The sequence below is a fragment of the Toxotes jaculatrix genome, chromosome 11, assembly GCF_017976425.1.
Source record: "Toxotes jaculatrix isolate fToxJac2 chromosome 11, fToxJac2.pri, whole genome shotgun sequence".
Lineage (NCBI taxonomy): Eukaryota > Metazoa > Chordata > Actinopteri > Toxotidae > Toxotes > Toxotes jaculatrix.
Genome location: NC_054404.1, coordinates 12,552,653 through 12,574,588, shown reverse-complemented (window position 1 = coordinate 12,574,588; position 21,936 = coordinate 12,552,653). Strand labels below are relative to the sequence as shown.

Sequence of the window (21,936 nt, the reverse complement as noted above, 5' to 3'; positions counted from 1 at the left end):
ACAATAACACTGTCTTTTTAGGCAACACATTGCTAAGCCCTGGTTTGTGGACAATTCCCACAACTGTGGTAATTTTAACAGACAAATGTCTCATTTACTCTCTTCTCCTGCAGTCCCTCATTTCCATCCCAGTCAATCACAGTAACAGATAAGAAATGCAGCCCACCCAAAATCAGGACTCCAGAGTTCCTCCTGCGGTCAGGCTGAGTTAACTGTTACCAGTGAAAATGTCAGTGCTCTGTTTACTAGCCTCTGCTGCTGCACCCCTCTATCCATCCCCACATTCCTCCTTTACAAATTACATTTGTCATTCTGAAAGCTGATGGTTTACATTGGCATGCTTTGAACCTTGTGTGAGTGCACGCATGCACGTGCACATATGCATGTGCATGATACACAAAGTCCAAACTATACTATGTCAACATGGACAATATGTTTCTTAGGATGTGAGTACATGCCAAAAAAATACAATTTTTGGTGTACACGTGTGAGTCTGTGTGTGTGTGTGTGTGTGTGATCTCCTACCTGTTATTGTAATGTTGCTGTAGATGTTGGACAGTTGCTCTTTCAGCAGGACGAGCTGTGTGGTGGCAGCCTTCTCCCTCTGCAGCTCCAGCATTATGTCAGGGTGGCTGGCCAGTTTGCAGCCCTTCTGTTTGTCCAGTGCAATGTCACTGCGCACTATATCTGCAAGCCAGCACCGATGGAAGAAGTGAATACGGCTTGATTATTTTTGTTGTCAGAGAATATCATACTCATATTGCTATTTTGATTAAAGATTAATATGTATCACAAGTTAAATACACTTGGTTGTTCAGTTTGTTTTAAACTTCCATGTTCTTCACGTGTTGAAACCAAAAACATACAGAATAATACATAATACAGAACGTCAGTAGTAATTGTAACTGATTATTTTTATATGCACATGCAGTTGAAAAGTAGGCCAACACCAATCTAGACACCATGTTACAAAAACAACATCCTTAGTGCTATATAAACACTTAGATGGCACACCTATCTGAACTAAAGCAGTCTAAGACAAGAGTCCCACAATAAGTCCTAATTTCATGAAGGTTTTAATGTTGAGTTTTTGTATAAACTTTTAAAAAGTTATTGGTGGTGCAATTACATTGTATGTATTTATTGTATACAGCGATTTATACACATGCATTTCTGATCTTAGGCTTGCACCTTTTTATGTGGATCTGTAAAGCACATTGTGACTCATGTCTGTGAAAACTGCTATATAAATAAATGTTAGTTACTTTTTTCTTAGTTTACTGTGTTCCACTGAGAGCTGTTTCTCATATTGTGTCCACAACATTTAGTGAGAGTAGACTAAATGCTGGAAGCACCGCTCTAAAACAGTTTTAATTAATGCCAAACATTATAACCTTCATGAAGACGGGATTTACGGCAGGGCCGAAATAGTCGCATTAGGTTTTACCTGATAAACCCGCAACTTGTTGTGTCTTACAAGGAAACTGATGCTGTGTAAAACAAGTAAACAACGTAACCTTTAAAGGGAAAGTTTAATTCTGCACTAAAATGTACTCGGTGTGCGCCTGACTGTTCACACAGAGAGGGAAAAACACGGACAGACGAGGGACCACACGCCTACGCATCCAGTAAAAATCCGTCACAAACACACGCCGGCAGGTAGATGAAACGAAGACAGAAACGTCGTGTCTAATCACCGTCTTCGTAGTTCTTCAGGTAGTAGTCCGGCCCCGGGCCTCTGAACTTAGCGAGGTTCTTCTGGTTGTTGAACTGCAGGAAGTCTGTCCGCTTTCCACCAAAACGCAGGAAGGCAGGCGACAGGCCGCGCGCCAGGGTCACGAGCCGCTTGGAGCTGCGGGACACACACACACAAGACAAAAGGAAAAGTCTCAATGAAGAAATATTAATCACACACTCACAACTGTGTGCTACTGCGTGTGCAGCTTGTGTTTTATAATCACGGACATGTTTGCGAAGAGCAGAAAGCGTGAAAACTGTTAAGTTTATTTTATTTTATTTCAGATCTGTTCTCCAAATATATATATTTTTAAAGATCACCTAAAGCAGATGGATACAAAAATATATATTATTTAGCTTTGTTGTGGCTGTAAAAGCACAACAGGCCTGATCATAAAACATCTGCCCTGTTTTTCTCCTTGACATCAACGGGCCCAAGAAACAGCGATTTCAACATCTGTCATCCGGTGGAAAAAGCATTAGGAAGCTGCCACAGCAGGTACAGAATTACCTGGGGAACGAAGGATTAAAACAACACACAGATGTAATGTTTAGAGGATGGACGGTTTTACTCTCTACTAATTTAAATTCGAATAAGTTCACTACATACAAAGACATGAAATGAGGGAATTTCCTCAAAAATCTGTAGCCGCTGCTTTCGTTTTTAGCTGCCATGGGCTACTTTTTCTTTTTTCTTTTTTTGTGCTTTCATATAACATACACACTCCGAGTCAGAAGTTTTAGAGCACCTCCATTTTTCTAGTTACTGAAATTTACATAGTGTAGTGTATCAGTGAACAGATAGAACAAACTATAAAGAATGTTGAAAAGGAAACATGGAATCTTGAATCCTAAATTTTTTTTTTTAACTCATCCAGTTTCTGAACACACTCCTTGTGCGCCTCCTACAATGGAAATCACATAAAGTTATTTCCAACATTGTTGCAGAAGTTCCCACAAATGTGTAACTTGTAGTTTGCTTTGCTTTCACCCTCGGTCCAGGTCATCCGAAACCCAAATCCCACAGACTGTGCTGGTCTTCATCATATGAAGCCACTGTCTGGTTCTTTTTTCTTCTACTGTTCTGGGTCATAAACTTGCTGTAGGATGAAGCCCTGACCAAACTGTTAAGTCTTCCTTTGTTACTTGCTTTTTTTCCCCTCATCATTCTGGCTGTAACATAGAGTACAGTACTTCCTCCAGAGCAGTACTGTCCTAATACTGCATCACAGGGTGTAGTTAGTAACACAGATTGTTCCAACTCTGCCTTTGTACAGACAGAGGGTTTTTAAGTCATCAACAATAGCTGGGGCACCTGTAGAAATTAATAGCATTAACTTTCAAGGATTCATTTACTTCCACTGCCACAGATAAACTGTAAGTTAACCAGTTTCTTAATCCCTGAAAAAGGCCTGTTTCTATGAGATTTACATGATTTTCCAGTTTTCGGTGACGAAAACTTTTTTTATGCTTCACTGGACTTGAACTGCTAAACTTTCAAATAAAAACTGGAGAAACTGGTTAGTTCTAAAACTTTTGACCAGTAGTGTAATTAATAAAACACTTAATACTTCACTACTATTATACTGTATATACTGAAACACCCTGAATGCAACAGGGAAAAAATAGCAATTTAGTCGTAGGTGACTCTAGAAAAGTTCATATCTAGTTCATATGAAGTTCGAATGTTTAAAAAAAATGAATACAAGTGCATGGAAAACTTTTATTTTGCTGTGAACCGCAGAAATTTTCATTACAGTCTACGTGGCAGTCAGCTTAAGCACCGCACAATGAAATGACGAAAGATGTAAAAAGTCACAGCCAGCAGGCCAGTAGACTACACTACAGACCGTTTGTTGTTCAGGTTATTTCAGCCTAATCAGCCTCTACTCAAATTGTTGCAGATGAAAGCACATGTATGTACATTTACAGCATGGTATATTAGTTATAAAAAGACTAATAAAGAAAGAACCCAGAATAAAGTTGTAAAGGAGGTTATGTCAAAGAGAGTAATGATGAAAAGGAATCGTACACGATGTGATGGAACTGAAAATTCAAAATGTTCTTCGTATATTTATAGTACAACGTTATCAGGGGAAGAATGAGGCACACGCAGAGTAAAATAAGGTCTACTCACTTTTTGGCAGTAAATAGTTTCCAGTTTTTGAAATGTACTGTAGAAAACTATGTCATGTTTTGCTCTGTAGATCATATTTGCCCGTCTGTGACAATAACACAGAGTGTTTTAGATTCTAAACCAAACAATGTCACTGATACTATTAAATCCAATCCAGCACCTGACCAGTCCTAAGTCTTGACAATGTTGTGAGCCAAGTTTTTGTATTTTAAAATGTCATGTTTCATAATCCATGGTCCACAAACATGTGCCAGTTATAGTCTATACTCTGCGTCTCTAGTGAAATTTTTACTGTTGTGGGAAATGCACTGAAGTGAAAAGTCACAAAAATGAATGAATGTCAGACATAATATTACCCTGGATTTAAAAAGAAAATATTGAAACAATATGCTTGGCATTGGACTCAAGGGAAATTAGATTATTTTTTGTGGTTTTAAGGGAAAAAAATAAAACCTCAAAACTAGATTTAATTACTTGTGAAACTTACATTCTGCATTGTAGACTAGACGGGTATGGGGGCACACATTTTTCCACTGTTAAAGGCGCACTGTGTACAATCTGAACAGTACCAGCAATAAACCAAGAATGAATAGCATTTTAACCAACCATTCACTCGCAATACTGCCTGATTAAATTATCTGAAAGGTCTGGGCTTTGCCAGTCTCGATGAAAACCATTCAGTAATGTGGATTATTGGACCACTCAGTGCCCTGATAGAGGAGGAAACGTGCTGGCTCACTCCATGACAATTTAGACAACGTGGCTGTGTGCGTAATAAATAAAAGAACCGCCAAACATTTTAGAGGTGAACAGCGATACAGATCTGAGTTATTGGTAAACAGAAAAAGCTCTTGGGTACCTCAGAAAGTCCAGCCAACCGTCTTTGATGATCGAGGGGTCCAGCTGCAAAGAAAGGAAGTTGTCGTTGAGGACTCTGATCGGACTGCGGGTGTTGACATCCAGGAGAACCAGCGTCCTCTCCATAAAGCCCGGTCGCTTCCCACCGGCAGCAGGTCTCTGATATGTGGAGGAAGAAGAAGAAGAGTAGGAGGAAGAGAGCACAGACTGCACCACCAAAGTAGCCAAAGATGCCAGCCACAGGGAGGACCATGGGAACACGCACGGTGAGGGTTTGGGCATCTTCTTGGTTTGGAGAGCAGGGGGATCAGTGCGCGTAATGAGATTTAAAGATGAGAAGAAAAAAAGGGTGGAAAAAAACAACCAAACAAACTTTGCTGCCGCGAAGTTCGATGGTGGTTCTTTACCTCGGTCTCATCGATCTGGATCTGTCTTCCTGTCTAGCTGTCTCACCCCCTCTGCCCCCCGCCCCTTTGAGTATTTTTTTTGGGAGCTGCTCACCAGATCGCACGCCCCGAGCCAGCCTTCCCGGTTGTGAGAGCCAGAAGTAGGGAGGAGGAGAGGAGGCAGCACCGCCCCTCTTAGGTTCTCTGAGGTATGAGTACAAACTGCTCAAAAGTAGTTTTCTCAGCTCATGTGGGAAACAATTTACTCTTAGGAGGCTAGGGTGTATTGTCTCCAAAATTCTGAAGATTTACTAGTGTTTTCTGGTGAAATCAATCATCAACATCTTTCTTAAATCATGCGTGAAATGCTACAACAATCGAAATATAATTTTGTAGAAAAGCTAAGTTGAATCCAGAAATAAAGAGACACCCGCAGAGTGCTCAGTATCAACAAGTGGCTGCGTATGTTTACATGTTATTAGTTCATTATGATGTCGAAGAGAAGACTTTGTGGCTTGAAAAACGAGCGCGCCACGTTGGCTGACGCACCGATTATTCCCTTTGTACAGATAAGAATCTATAATTAATGGGAGGATTATTATTCACTTGATGAAAAACATGTTTGAAAATAAAACATATAATACTCTCATATGAAAAAAATAAACTCTAGGACATGTTTGTGACGCATTTAAAGCCTGCGCAAAGGCCTGTCGGGGGATGGAGTTAAGGGTAAAGTCACCTAAACTCAGATTTAGCCGCTATAAATTCATTTCTGTGGCGAAAACTCAAATGCACATCATCCCGAGAGGTGATCACCGACTGAAGGTCATCGTTTTCTCCATTTTCAACACCACACAGCACGTAAATTAAATGTTCCAACAGCAAATTTGTGTTAGGCCTTAAAGAATCTCCAGGCTACACATTTCAAGAGAACAAAAGGAGTCCGGCTTCAAAACAAGAAAAGACACAACCTTGTCATCAGGATATTTCATGTTCGTGGGTGCTGTAGAAGCTTAAGTTGTTTTGACAAACCACTGATTGACTGCACATTTTTTAAGACCAGTGACATGTGAAGATGGCAACATGAACGTTTTGGCCCCTTTTCAAAAACATTCAAAACCAATTTGGGATTTAAGTTTCTACACATGGAACTCACCTATAAACTCTTTATATGACTTTTCACTCCAGATGTTCTTGTTGCATTAGCGAGCAAGAAACGCACCAAACAAAGTGCTGTCTATTTTGACTCCTCCAGAGTCCAACGTCTCCTCAGGCGGTCAATGTGGCGAGAGGTGGTCGTTTAAGGTCACTGCTGTCTCGCAGATGAGCAGCCAACTACATGTGAGGAAAATGTAATGAGTGAAGAACGGTTTAATCCTGTAATCCCGGCGTCGCATCAACCGCTCAGGAATATATTAAACAGCAAAATTATCCAAGGTGTTAACGTTTCAGGTTTTACGCACGAAAGGTTCCTATTAAACGTATTAAAAGAATCCAGCAGGCTGTATTTAATGAGACATCTGCGAAGATTATTCTGTGGACTAATTCTCCAGCTGAACATGAAAAGGTATGTGTGCGGCTTGGAGGTCACTCCTGAGTGTCAAATACACTTTTGTAACGCCGTGGTGATGCGAAGATGAAACCGACATGTACAGTATCTGCTGCTTCATGTTGTCATTTTGGCGCAGGTAGACGCCGCAGTTAACATGTGGTTTCAATATAAGCAAAGTTTTTGTTTTCAGTTGAAAGGTATTTAACCATTGGCTAAGAGTTCTGGAATTAGCTCTTAAATGTTAAACTGTGTTATGGGATATCCGACGTGTCATAGTTATAATGTTTGGGGGGATGTTTTTCTAAGAAAAGTAAACAGAAACTTTACCCTAACGAAACATTAGGATAATTATAAAATATTTCAAAGGTTAAATTAAAAGTGTGTCTGTGCGATTTTCTGTTTTAAGTGTGTTTAGAACTTTTCTATCGACTTTTGTACTATATTCTATATATTGTTTTGCCGTGAATGTTGCAGCTTTACATGGATGACCTCTTTTAGTGACCGACATTCATGGAGGAACTGTTGAAATTAAAATGTTGTGTGTGTGTGTGTGTGTGTGTGTGTGTGTGTGTGTGTGTGTGTGTGTGTGTGTGTGTGTGTGTGTGTGTGTGTGTGTGTGTGTGTGTGTGTGTGTTTTGGGACAAATGTGAGGCTCAGATGAAAACAATGACTCTCCCCAAACACACACTCGGCTCCACGGCACAAGATCTGACTGAACATAGTTGAGACCCATAGTTTTAAACTGATAATTTTAGGGTATAGGCAGTAATGTATTCCAACTGTCTGTTTTGAATAAAATTATTTGATTTAGCGAAAATCTTCTTATTCGCGTGAAACGGTGGGAAAACGTAATCCGGTACTAAAGAGGGTTTTAATAAATGAGTTTTTCGAAGGAGTATAATTATGCCCCTGACATGTCTAGGTTCATCATTTGAAGGTGAAGCTCCAGCACTAATTCAGGAGAAAATTACTCAGTCCACAGGGGACTCTTAGACTAAGCTGCTTCTACTGTGGCTGAACTTCAAACCGTTTTCTTTAGCGAATGGTTATTGTTATTATTATTAATTAAATCTATAATTTACTCTGATTTTTTTTTTCTTTTACTTCCGGGACACGCGCATATTTTAGTAATTCTATTATATAATTTAGGCACTGAAATAACAACAAGCTATCACTGTGGAGTTGTGATGGGGAAATCCCAAAACTCCCAAATAAGTCCAGGGCTGAATTTACTCAGAAGAACAAACTATGAGGGTTTTAAAAAAAAACCTTCCTGAAAGGAAACAAGTTTAGCCAAACACATAGAAATGTTCTGTTCATCATCTTGAGTGATTTTCGTGTAGAAACGAACTATTGTCTTTCTTTAAGTTTTGTTTGTCCATCTCCTGTGTGTTTCAGTTATTAATGCTATCATCCATATATCTTAGTTTATCCATCGACAGAAATGTCAAACATACGAGGAAAAATCGCAGATTTTTTAAAAGCAAAAATTCTCCGGCAATTTTCTTAAAAGTTACATTTTCAAACTTTTTGATTGGCAAACAAATATATAAGAACATAAATTCGACTTTGTCCGAAGGGAAGTTATGAGATGTTAAAATCGGGTGAACCCGACGTGATGGAGTGGTAGAACCCCTGTGTGTCATCTTTTCGCTTTTCGATGAGAAGTAAAACGAAATTAAAAAAAAAAAAAAAAAAGTCATCCCAATTTCCACCGGTGAACCCAGAGTGTTTTGTGTTTGTGTGCTAAGTCTTTTTCTCCAGAGTTTATGGCGGATGTGTGGCTGATGGAAAGCAGAGAGAGGGTTTAAGTGTTTAAGACTTGGCAGAACTGTTCTCACCTTCAGCTTCTCACCTCGTAAATCTGACAAACTGGTCAGCGAACTCAACTGTAGGAGGGCTTCACTGACGAACAGGAAATCTGGGAATAATGACAATTAATATGAATATGATAATACTAATGATGATAATAATAACAATAATAACGATACTAACAACCCACTCTGTGTTTCCAATAAACTACCTTTTCTTGCCATGTACTGAATTAAAATTTCATCTTCATGAGATTAACATTAACACTTCATCTGTGGTAGAGTTATTCATAGGTCGCTCTTATAAAGTACATTCCATGAGAAATAAAAGTTTCACATCTCGTTTTAAAGCTGCAGGATCAACATTAATTCCTATAAAACGTGTTGAGAAATTACAACATTTATTTTATATGTTACAGGACGCGAATTCCGAAAACACTGCTGTTTTTTTTTTTTTTTATGACAGAAATAAATCCTACAGACATTATCCCGTGTATTACTGAAGTCTGAAGTCTACATGCACAGCACATTTCAGAAAAGACTGCACTGACGCAGGGGATAATACTGCCATCTAGTGGAGACACCAAAAAAGGAGGGAAAGCATCTTGTGTAATAGGTTTGTAACATTTGCAAACTGATATTGGTGCACACAGAAAATTTAACACTTTTTTTTCCTTAAAACGCGGTGATGTATGACCTGAATTATGTTTGTGGTGAGGCTGTGAGTATTACCTTTCTATGTATTTTTTTACCCTTAAGTTTAATGTTTGCTTTGACATTTGTGGAATATATATATATTTTAGCCCGTTAAAGCTTTTCTGTAGTTGTAAGTATTGTTTGATCCCGGGTGTCTCACATGAATCATTCATGATTGGGCATTTCCTGCCTTCTATTTTTAGAAAGTGGCAGAAAGCAAATAAGACAGGTCTACGTCACGGTTTGTCATGTATATTTAAGGACCCTGGTGCCCCTCTCCTCCCTCTCCCTCTCTCTCCGTAACATACTCATCCACTTCTTCATGGACATGGCCACCCAGCTGCTCCATCCATCCCATCCGCAGACCACGTGACCCAGTTCTCCCATGTCCTTCAGTAGTTCATTCAGCATGATGGCTGCGGATGCTGCGGATGCTCTCTGCTGCATCCTGCATCCGCGCCGGCTCTCTCTCCTCTTTCTCACCGTCACCCTCTCCTCTCTGCCGCCCCCGACAGCAGCGCTGCTCGGCGTCCGGCCAGAGGACACCCAGAGCGGAGAGCTGTCCGTGCAGGATGGGGTATTAAGGGCGACCGAGGGGACCCGCTTCATGCTGAGGGTTTACTACTCCGCATCTCCGGCTACGGAGCATCCCAACAGCCTGAACATGACCGGAAGACCTGACGCCGCTCCGTGGATCGCGTTTATAGAGGAGCAAGGTGGGGACAGCGCGGACGCGGAGAAGCGGCTCCGGTCCAGAGGGAACCCGTGTGAAGAGGAGAATGCCCGGAGCTCAGATATCGAGCTGCTGGGCTCCTTCAGATCCACCTCAAGTCACAACTCAGTTTTGGTGGAGCTGCTCGCAAAAGACCTGCGCAGAGGCGAGATGATCAAATACTACTCCATGTGCGCGTTCGATGGAGTGAAATGGGAGCATTTCAGCACCAAAGACTTCTGGTTGGCTGTGGTGGAAAGACCCCCAGAGGCAGATGTTTGGCTCCAGGCGGGTGTCTCGGTGCTCCTGTTGGGGCTGTCTGCGCTCTGCAGCGGTCTCAACATCAGCATGCTGGCTCTTGACCCCGTCGAGCTGCGGGTCCTGCAGAACAGTGGCACAGAGAAGGAGCAGAAATACGCACGGAAAATAGAGTCAGTGCGTAAACATGGAAACTACATCCTTTGCACCGTGGTGCTGGGCAACGTGCTAACAAACACATGCTTTGTGGTGTGGATGTGCCAGATATTAGGAATGACTGCTCTCTCAACTGCCTTTTGTACTTTGGGGATTTTCTTTATTGGCGAGATTTTACCTCACTCCGTGGCGTCCAGGCACAGTCTCGCCATCGCCTCCAAGACCCTCTGCGCGACGCGCCTGCTGATGTTGGTGTTTTTCCCCATCGCCTACCCAGTCTCCAAGATTCTGGACATCATGCTGCACCAGGAGATCAGCAACTTTTATACCAGGGAGAAGTTGGTAGCCATGCTGCGCGTGACTGACCCTTACCACGACCTGGTCAAAGAAGAGCTCAACATCATCCAGGGAGCCCTGGAGCTGAGGACCAAGACCGTAGAGGACGTGCTGACGCCGCTGTCAGACTGTTACATGCTGTCGTCGGACGCCGTGCTGGACTTCTGCACCATGTCTGACGTGATGCAAAGCGGTTTCACCCGCATCCCGGTCTACGAGAACGAGAGGTCCAACATCGTGGACATCCTGTTTGTGAAAGACTTGGCCTTCGTGGATCCTGACGATTGCACTCCTCTGAAAACAATCACTCAGTTTTACAAGCACCCCATGCACTGCGTGTTCAATGACACCAAGCTGGACGTGATGCTGGAGGAATTTAAGAGAGGTAAGTCCTTTGTTTTTGCACGTTAAGAACTTACAAGTGACTTTTGAGTAAGAGGTCAGTGTTGAGTGTGTGAGGCGCCATGTTTTGGAACAGTCTCAAGGCTACTCCCTGATACCTAGGGGTTAAATGTCCTTTGAAGTGACTGTGCACTTAAAACCTTAAAAGTTTTCAGTGCAGAAGTCAGTGTATACATCAGTGCCTTGACTCACAGTGGGCCTGCCAGTAAAGCCCTTTGATCCTGAGAGCTGTGAGAGCCATATGTGAAATCTGATACAGTGTCACACAGTGAGTATGGTTCAACCAGAGGTTAGAGGCTACCAAGGACCAGTATGGGGTTATCTTAAGAATTTATGTAGTAAAAGTAATTTTCCCATGACAACAACTCTGTGAACATAATCTGCCCCCACCACCCCTGCGTGTTTCCCCTCTCTACACGTGTATCGCTTATCAGCTCTACACTTAAATGTAATGTTCAGCTGTTTCAGTAGGGAATTTGGCAAGAGTTTGCCTTCACTGGAATGGCAGCAAAGACAGTGAATATCACTGCTTTCTCTCTCTGACTCATACATCTTTAGTCTGATAAGCATCTTTGCTGATAAGTGCATTCACAGTGTTGCAACGCTCTGTCTCTCATACACACATAATGATAGTATCTGTTCACTCCCGAGCAAAAGTGTGTCGCCTCTCTCCAGGGATCCCATTCAGTGTCGATGATAACATTGAACATGGTTCTGAATCGAAGCTCTGCAGCGAAAGGCTCAAACTGCTCCCCTGACAGCATCACATGGTAAAATGGAGACATATGACAGGCTACTGGATCAACTGTTATGTAAGGATTTCATTGACATCAGTTTATATTGTGGGGATTAAGATGTAAATCTGTTTCATTGACAAAGAAAGCTCAATAGATGTCAGTGGGAGGCATCAGTTGTCTAATCAGAATGTGGATGGTGACACAGTGACTTTGGCAGGGTCATGAACTGGATTGCCACTTACAGGTCAGGAGGTCCACCACTCCATCTTGTTCAGCATCATGAATGTTAGCTTTGTGATGTATGGGCTGAGGTCTGACCCCGTGTCTGTCTCCATACTCCTTGTGCGTTTTACAATAATTTATAAATAAGGTGGAAAGGTGAAGTCAGGCGTCACCCTCAGATGGTTTGTGTGCACTTAATTGTCCTCCTGCCGTGACTTTGAAGCTTCTTCCACTCTGTAGTTCACTGCCATCCAGGCCTGCAGAGCAACCATGAAAAATTCAGCTCCAACCTTTCCCTTCCCCTCTCGCTGCTTTCCTATTTTGCTCTCATGGATTAAAGACTCCTGCTGTTCAGGAAGCCTGGCTGGAAGCTGTGAGGATGTCTCACTGAGAAGAGTGATGGGTAGGGGTGAGGATGGAAATGTCACCATTAATGGATGAAATATAAAGGAGGACTGCGAACATACTGTGCAGTGGAAAAATACGTATGCTAAGCAACGCTCCTGACTTTATGCATTTATGTTTTCATGGTATGAAAGTTTTATGAAGAAAATGTATTGGCATGAAAAATTGCATCCATCATTTTGTTGAGTAAAAGTAGCAAAGCAAAAACCTCACTATATAAAATCTCCATTAAAAGTAAAAGTCTTGCATTCTAAATTTTAGTAGAGTGCAGGTACAGGAGTAATATCAACAAAATGTGCAGAATCGCACCTGTCAGTGTAATATCATTATGTTGTCAATGCATTTAACACATATACAAAACTTCAAACTTTAAGTTACCAAAAAACAAATCCTAGAAGGCAGCCATTGTGATTTTAGAGACTAGATGTGTGCATAAATGCTTGTGTGCATGTGTGTAAAACAGGAAAACAAAATTCTTCTGAGATACAATATAAAACACAGACAGCAAATATACACATAATGCAATCGCAAAAACATATTATGCGTGATGCACACTGAGTTCAAACATAGACTGGAGGAGCCTGGGAAACCGGCAGAGCAGAAACATTTGCAAAAGGGACATCCATGGTAGACCCAGTTTTGCCTGGGGCACGTGCGTTTGCGTGTGTGAGTCTGGTAAGAGTGTGTGTGTGTGTCCTTCTGCAAGAGTATTACGTAACATATAAATGATGTAATGCAGTGCCAGGGCACAACGGCAGCTGAGGGCAAATCCACCTCTGACTCACCTGACCACATCAGACAAGCTGACCTGAGTGCTGAGTCCTGCCTTGCCATCACAGCCAATCTCACACAGTCAGAGTTTCATGTTTGGTTACGGCTTCCTGTCAGTCAATCAGGATTTTTTTTCCCCTTGTTGCAGTGGATTAAAGCATTTGATCCATTTTATCCCTTGGCAGTGATCCCCTAAATCGGCCCATCTCATATGAGCCACCGATTTTGTTCGAAGAAAAGATTGAGACTGTTTATACGTTTCTGTTGAAATCTGTGTCCTAGTGACATCATGAATTTGGTTAGATAACTTATTTGGTCATCAAACTGACTGACGTGCTGACATAAGAAAAACCATGACAGTGACGGTTGTGATGGCAAAGCAAAAAACGTACATTAAACAATGAAAAAAATACATATATATGTAACAACTAGTTTGTGCTATACCTTGCGCAATGATCATTCTTCCTGTTCTCTGCTCCTTGTGATGTTCGACTTTGGTGGCAACGTTGATTTCTTGTCACATTTGCTTTATCGACTCATTCCAGAGCTGCGTCATTGTATCTGGCAGCCGCTCAGCCAAACACTAACTGAGTGGGAAGCGCTGGGTCTGCTCATGGATGTGCAAAGTGTGTATGTGTTGTGTGTTTTTTTTTTTTTTTTTTTGTGTGTCTGTGTATGTATGTGTGTTTACAGACGTGGCAGCAGCATGGACAGTTTAGTCAGCAGATGCAGGCATCCCCCAGACTGATTGTGTAATCACAGTGTTTACGTAAGGGCCAAGTCTTCCAAACTGTCAAAGTGTCTACAGACTGATCCCCCAATGTCCACTTACTTCACGTCTGAGTCACACACACTGTCCCGACACTGAAACAATTTCATATTCAAGCTCTATGATAGATCTCTCCTGTGTTTATAGTCTCTCAGCTCCAGCTGGTGTATTAGTGCTGATTTTCATCTTGGCTGCACAGATCCAGTTGGAGGCTGTTGACTCGTGTTATTTTTATCCGGTGACGTTGCCTCTCAACCCATTGCATGAGCAGGTTTTAGTGTGAGCTCACATTTTGAAAACATTTAAACTCATCCTTTTTACTTTTCTGACGAACGCAGGTAAATCCCACCTGGCTGTGGTGCAGAGGGTGAACAGTGAGGGGGAGGGAGACCCCTTCTATGAAGTGATGGGCATCGTCACCCTGGAGGACGTCATAGAAGAGATCATCAAGTCTGAGATTGTGGATGAGACAGACCTATATAGTACGTATGGTGCATAAACATGCGGATTATGAAGCCCTGAGTTTTTAAAACGACTGCTGCATTAGCTATGAATCAATTTCATTATATTTCCAGCCCCCATGCTGAATAGATTTTCTCTCAGTTTGTCACAGCAGCTGAAAGAGTTTGTTCAACTCTGTGGTCAACTACACTGGAAAATACTCAATTGAATAGCTTGTATTTACACATAGAACAGAATAGCCTTTATTGTCATTGAATAAGGAAATTACAGTGGCACTTCCCTCTAAGGTGCTTATGTGTAACAAATACAAAAAAAAGAAAAGAAAAAAACTATATATATATATAAAGATAAAATACATGTGAAATATTAGGAATGTTACTAGAAGAATTGTAGTATGAACAGTACGTTGCAATGTCCTTTTTCTACCATCTACTTTCCCATTTTCTCATTAAACTATTGATCCCACCTTCTCTCCCCTGCTGTTCCCAGCTCCTTGCTGATGCATAATTAAATAATGTGAATAAATGGCCCAGTCTCACAGATAATCACCATAATCCGCTCATCTTTAATTGGCTGGAAAGGCTCTCCACAGAGAGGAACTCAAATGCCAAACTCCCTTCATTTCATATCTAATCTTGACTGTACTATATTCTCACGCACCGAATTTTACTATGTGCATGCCGCAATTAGGGAAAAAAACCTTTTAGTATTGCTTTCACAAAAACTCCTGCTTTTTTTGTGCTACAGTTTTAATTACCTGCAGAGTGTGCGAAACAGTCTCTGTCATGGGTGCTCTTGTGTGGGTGTTCATAAACTCTGGGGCTTTTTTGTGCGTCTGCATGTGCATAATTATGTGTGTGTGTATATATATAGTACACGGGAGCTAATCTCTCTAGACTTTGCACATGAGGCATTTACAGCACCAGCTGTTCCGGCTGCAGCCATGATGCATTTAACAGTATATTGTATATTTAATACTCCTCCCATCTGTAGAGGATAAGTCAATTTATCAATCAGAGATGTGTTTACACAGCACTGGATAATCTCAAGCTGTAGATAAGATCGTCTAGAAATCCATCTGTAGTGTTTGTTAGCATGCAGCATATAAAGCTACATCAACTAACGAGGTCACTGGCACCTCAAACTAGTTGCTAATTCCTTGTAGTGCAAACAAGAATAGTGCACTTCTGTGGACTATCTCATAAGGAAAACCAAATCAGTGAAAGAATAACACCTTTCTCTCACTCCGCTATCACCAGAGCATGTATATCATATGTGAAATCTGGAGTATTACGCCATTCACTGTATATGATTTGCAATCTGTGTTTGTGTTCACAGCTGATAATCGGACCAAAAGGCGAGTATCCAACCATGAGAGGAAGCAGCAGGATTTTTCTATCTTCAAACTGGCAGAAAATGAGCTGAAGGTGAAGATCTCGCCCCAGCTGTTGCTTGCAACACACCGCTTCTTGGCTACAGGTAGCATTGCATGTGTGTTTACGCATGTGTGCATGTATAGTATGCAGAATATTTGTGGGTGAACGTTGGACTGCAGGATAAAATGAGGATAAGGACATGCTACAGGGAGTTTGGTGTTCTTTCTTTAACTTGTTACGGTGTGTGTGTGCGTGTGGGTGTCTCTATGCATCTATCTTGTAGAGGTAGAGCCTTTTAGGCCATGTCACCTGTCAGAGAAGATCTTGCTGCGTCTCATTAAACATCCCAGCGTTGTGCAGGAACTCAAGTTCAACCCCAAGAACAAACACGCTCCTCAACACTACCTCTTCCAGAGAAACAAACCTGTCGACTACTTCATCCTCATCTTGCAGGTAAATCCCAAACTGACAAAAGTGTTGCGACAGGTGAATTATAATATTAAATATTAATATTAAAGTGATAATCACTTCTGTGATTGGTATTGTTATGATTATTGTGTTGTATGCTGCACATTTCCTGCGTGGGAAGCTCCATTAGATGACTAATCAATTCAGTTCTCACACCGTGAGCGGAGCGTAGATGTCAGACCTCATGCATGTAAATGGCTGTGTTGATATTGCAGGGACGGGTGGAGGTAGAGATAGGAAAGGAGGCACTCCGCTTTGAAAATGGGGCATTTTCTTATTATGGCATGCCAGCACTCATCCCACCCCTGCCAATTGGTAAGTAAGTGCACACATAAAGCAATATACATCAGTAATCCTAGGGGACTCACACTGAGCACCATGGTGATGATGATGACAAAGAGAGTTCATCAATAATACTCATAAAACTAATGCAGTGCAGGTGGTGGAAGTGTTTTTACGGTCTAAATCCAATCCAGTGTCTGTATAGCATCAGCCTGCAAGAGCAGCAACAGCAGCAGCTGTGGGAAGTAAGTAATTAAAAGAAGTGATTTGAGAGAATTTCCCAGTGGAAGGACATGACCTGCACAGGATTATATGAAATCCAGCTAAGACTGCAGAGCAAGCAGAAAGTCTCTCTCTCTCTCTCTCTCTCTCTCTCTCTCTCTCTCTCTCTCTCTCTCTCTCTCTCTCTCTCTCTCTCACTGTTTCTTGTGGTGGTTGTGTGCATGTTTTTGCATGTGTGATGTTCAGGGTGAGCTTCAAGCAATTTGGAAGACCCTATTAAATGTTTGAAAATCCCTTCTGAGGACATTACAGAATACAGATTTTTCTCTATCACACCTAGTTCCACATCTCCTGCTTAAAAAAACTGCTCTCTCTTTCTGAGTCATTGCTTTTAAACGGACTTGACAATAACAGCATTTCTTGCCAATCAGCGAGGCAGCGCTCAGCTCGAAACCATTTACAATATATGTTAATGGAAAGGGCCTTCTATGTCTGACAGCATCAATCATCTTCCCCCTGTTTGTCCCATGTCTCTTACAGCTTTAATTTAAGTAAGTAAAATGTTGAAACATAAAATATCTTTTAAAATATGGCACAATACAATATGAGATTACATTTCACAGGTATAGTGAACTCTTTGTGTTAAAATATGACATTTTTGTCTGAATAAAAGGGGAAAGTAGTGACAACTTCATTTTAATTACACTTTATATTTTAGTAACACATTTCTTAGTGGTTTAAGTGGTTTTGAAAATATGTTCATGCTCATTTTATGAATAAAAAAAAATACTTTCTATTCTTAATAATAAAACAGTAGACCCAACAGAGATGATGCATGTATGAAATACACAGCTAGTACGTTTTCTTGTTCTGCTCTGTTCAGGTCACAGGTACAGTTCCAGAGGCAGTGGTCTGAACCAATCAGATTCATTACTGAGTGGAGGCAGTGTGGGTCAGCTCGCTACAGGAGGAGGGATCTACTTGCCAGACTACTCAGTTCGACAGCTCACAGACCTACAGATCATTAAGGTCACAAACATAAATGCCTACACACGTACACACAACACAGAAACATGCAGGAAAACACTGAATCATTACATTATTATCTAGGTAATTATAAACTCCAATTAAATGTATAATTTCCTGCACGCTGATGGTAAAAATTTGGAGCACAAGCAAGTAACTGCACTTTTAAGCTCCAACAATTTAATCTTCAAAATTCCCCAAAATGCAAACTCTTCCTCTGCTGCAGCCTTTGATATGTCATAATCCCTGGTTCTGACTGAACACAGACATCCTGTCTCTCGCTCTCCCCTCCATACACCCTCTTTCCTTTAATCACTGGGGATAATTGTGCTCCATTTCAACCATGAATATTTTAGCCTTAAATGACAGATGTGCCCTCTCACTTCACCTCTCCTCCCCTTTCTCCCATACAATCCATGTTTCCTCCTGTCCACGTGCACTGGGAGCAGATACAATAGGCATAAAAGGCAACCGTGCACACGCGGATCTAATGCTGATGATCATACTCGCCGTCTGTGTCCCCACAGATCACTAGGAACCATTACCAGAACGCCCTGACGGCCACCAGGATGGACAGCTCCCCTCAGACACCAGACCCAGTGGATCCTGACGCCAAAGGGAGGCCTCCGGTCCCAGAGGCTCGCTCACACAGCATCGCCCTGCCCCTCACACACACGCACACTCGGCTGGGACTGGCACGCCTTGCACATCTCCATCCCCACGGTGGCCTTCGCAACACCTCCCAGCTCAATGAAAGAAATCGTATCGTTCGTAAGTAGCTTTGTAACAATACGCAAACATTATAATCTGTGTTTATGTTACTGGTCAATTAATCAATTAGTCTACTGAAAATTAAACTACTGCAGTTTTGATCATTGGACAATGGTTTTTCAAGCAAATATGACAAATATTCACCATTTCGATGGAATGGGTGCACACACAAGCACACACACACACATATGTAAATATATATATAGCTTAATTCTTGATTTCATCTATGAGCCCCTTGCTCAGGCAGGAGGATTGCTTAGAGCACTAAAATACCATGTACATGATTCTACTTTTGCTCTCACTGTTGGTCTCTGTGGGTAAGAGCAACTCCAAGTCCCTGAAATTTAGATGACAATCCAGCTCCGTGAGGCTCAGTATAAATTTCACGATTCATTGAACCGGTAGAGATTTCTTTTGAAGAGGAAGAAAGGAGGTTCAAAGGACACACTGATTTGTGTGCTCTGTGGGCTGAGGGCCAAAAACCTGATCAATGTCACGATCTGATACTCTGACCTGTCAGGGGGGAACCTGAAAATTTTATGATCTGATGAATGATGGATTCATTGAAAATAAAATCTTTAAAAAGCCCCAAAGACATTCATACCAACCCTGTTAATAAAAGAAAAATGAGAGAACAAATGAAAATGAGGTTGAATAGTTAATGGGGCTTCACACAAGATTATAGCCCTCAGGTCGGTATCAGAAGATTAGCTCTCCTGTAAATAATAAAGGAATAACAGAGAAAATAATTGAAATCGCACAGAGGTCAAAAACAGCATAACCTGAGACAAATAGCAGTTTTAATAATTTAACTATATCAGTAAAGAATGAATCCTATAAGTCAAACACCCGCAATGACTCACTCACAAAACTGGTTCAAATGTGGCATTGACCAATCTGTACTGATTTCAAGGCTTAAAGGATTTCCCACATACCATCTGTCTTACGCTGTGTGTTACACGCCACCCGGGTTTGTGTATGTTTGCGTTAGTGACATTAAGAAAAATGACTGGACAGATGGTTCCGTTGGTTGTCAATAAAACAAAGCGCCAGGTTTTGTGTTCACTCACAACACCACAGATTTTCCCAGTTAAATCCCTTCCACTGGTTGCGTAGCTCATCTTTATTTGTTTAACTTCTCACTGGACTCTTAAAAAAAAAAAAAAAAAAAAACACTGACTGTTAAATAGCAAGTTCTCTATCTCCCTCTATAGGCAGAGCTACAAACCAGCTGCTGTTGTGTGGCTGCTTCAGAGCTGATTGGCCTAATTCTGTCTTCACAGGCAGTAAATCTGATGGGCAGAGGAGTCCAAATGATACTGTGTTCCTCCGCATGGATGAGATTCCCTACATCCACGAGGACCGACCTGAAAATTATGGAGAGAATGGTGAGTGCTGCTCGAAGCATCCTGACTAGACAGAACACACTCATCTAAACTAAATTTTCATCATCACATTTCAATGGTTTTATCACAAAAGAAGGTAAAGCAACTTCTAACAACTGCCACCTGCAGTCATGTGTACCTTGTAGCTGGTATTTCACCACAGGTCTTTCACTCCATCTGCCCCACCTGTCATTTCTGCTGTATCTTACCCTCTTGTCTCTCTTGCCTACAGATGTGCCTACAGAGTCCCAGCCGTCCACCTCTCCCTTCATCAGCTCTCTGTCTCTGTCCAGCTCCGAGGAGAACATTGGAAAGAAGCTATTGCGTAAATTGAGTGAGTGAGCCATGTGTCACGAGCACTGAGGCGACAGCGCGCCCACACATACCGTCAGATGTGCCCAAACTTTTCTGTCAGGCATAGCAACAGTCCTTAGCAACAGGTGATGTGTCGCATCCCTCGATGCAACCTGCTCCCTCCTACACAGCAGATTCTCCAGATGCAGCTGTCCTTGTTGGCCCAAATACAAAATGACTCATTTGTTTTTATTTATTCATTTGAGGCAGTAGCTGTGCTGCTTAGTACAGCCGACCTTATTTCAGTTAATAGCAAATGCCAGGTAGTTTAAGAACGATCGTAAGCAAATGTAAGGAAGAGAAACCAGTTTAGCTGCAGTTTCAGTTTGCAGGTATTTTAACCGGTAATGACCTGAATTTCAGCATGTTCTCTGTTTCTAGGTAACAAGAGGAGGAAAAAGTCTCGGGATGGAGAAAAGAGTTTGGAGGAAGGCTCAGAGCAACCACCAGTGACGAGCTAGCACAGTGACACCAAGGAAGAGGGATGAAGCACGAACCTTCTTCTTCTTTATCATCCACTAAGTTTCCTCACTAAACCACCACTCCTTCATAAACTCCCTTCATGCTCCAACACAACTCTCACAGGAGACTGAGCCATCCTATCTGCTGTAGCCACCGATAATACTCAGGTCCCCGCTGACACGCTCTGGCCCTCATCTGCCTGACTCCACACCCTGAAATCATTACTGACTAAAAGAAGGATAGATCTGAAAAAAAAAAAAAACTTCTGGACAAATCTAAACAACATAGCATTGGATTTATCCAGCCTTACACAGAACTGTATGGAACCCAGCAGGTGTTAATCACGTTACCATGTTACCTTTTTATGGTAGCTCTGTCCATAATGATAACATTTAATCGTCTCATTTAAGCCGTGATGTGTTCCTGAAACAGCAACATAGATTTTTATTTAATAGCATGGCCAACGTGGTCCTCAGATGCTGTCATGTCTGAGCCGGCTATGACAACTTATAGTTGATCAAACAATGAATACAAAAGTATTTATCATTTATTTGTTATTACGGGAAAGTTCTCACCTACTGAAAATGATGTTTGCACAGGGAGCTGTCCTAATGTTGCCATAAGGATGCCACTAACTGCCAACACAACACAACACACTAGCCATCGGCTAAGAAGAAAAAGCCACTCGACGAGAGCACAATTTTTACACCAGGTTCAAAGAACACAATTATTTTGAAGAAAGCCATAAATGAATTCTCAGCTTGAACGACTGCTTATTGTATACGCTGACACGTCAGCAAGTTCAGAGAGCAATGCACAATTTAAAAAAGAAAGACCTTAAACAGGAGAGCAACACAATTTCTTAACTTTTTTATACAAGTGTCAGGATTACCAAAAGTAATTTGAAGATAGCAATATAAGTCATCTTCTATACTGTACATGGCTTGAATTCATCTCTACACTTCCACAAACGTGTACACATTCAGTTACTTAGATTCATGTTTCCTACATACACTCTGACTTTCCATTAAAACACACCCATCTCTCTGTATATGTAGCTGCATGGACACAGTGTTTCAGTGTTTCTATCAAACAAACACCTTCTCCGCCTTTTCTTTAGATGTTACCACATTTTGAGATCTTTTGATTACATTCAGTAGAACATGTAGGCATCTCATTACAC

General features: G+C 41.6%; 2 protein-coding genes across 2 annotated transcripts in view; one reads left to right on the top strand and one right to left on the bottom strand.

Annotated features, from left to right (window-relative positions):
* hpse2 (heparanase 2) overlaps nucleotides 1-5,073 on the bottom strand; it is a 53,056-nt gene extending 47,983 nt beyond the window's left edge. Inside the window, exons 1-3 of the mRNA XM_041049732.1 lie at nucleotides 4,734-5,073; nucleotides 1,698-1,852; nucleotides 526-687 (exon numbers count right to left, since the gene is read on the bottom strand). Coding sequence (XP_040905666.1) covers nucleotides 526-687; nucleotides 1,698-1,852; nucleotides 4,734-5,014 — 598 coding nt within the window. The 5' untranslated portion in view covers nucleotides 5,015-5,073. The remainder of the gene's footprint in view (nucleotides 1-525; nucleotides 688-1,697; nucleotides 1,853-4,733) is intronic.
* Nucleotides 5,074-9,562: 4,489 nt separating this feature from the next.
* On the top strand, nucleotides 9,563-20,752 carry LOC121189529 (metal transporter CNNM1). The gene is made up of 10 exons (XM_041049728.1): nucleotides 9,563-11,024; nucleotides 14,284-14,427; nucleotides 15,746-15,886; nucleotides 16,067-16,236; nucleotides 16,467-16,566; nucleotides 17,639-17,784; nucleotides 18,309-18,552; nucleotides 19,836-19,940; nucleotides 20,170-20,271; nucleotides 20,673-20,752. The coding sequence occupies exons 1-10, from the start codon at nucleotides 9,563-9,565 to the stop codon at nucleotides 20,750-20,752; spliced, it is 2,694 nt and encodes an 897-aa protein (XP_040905662.1).
* The last annotated feature ends 1,184 nt before the right edge of the window (nucleotides 20,753-21,936 follow it).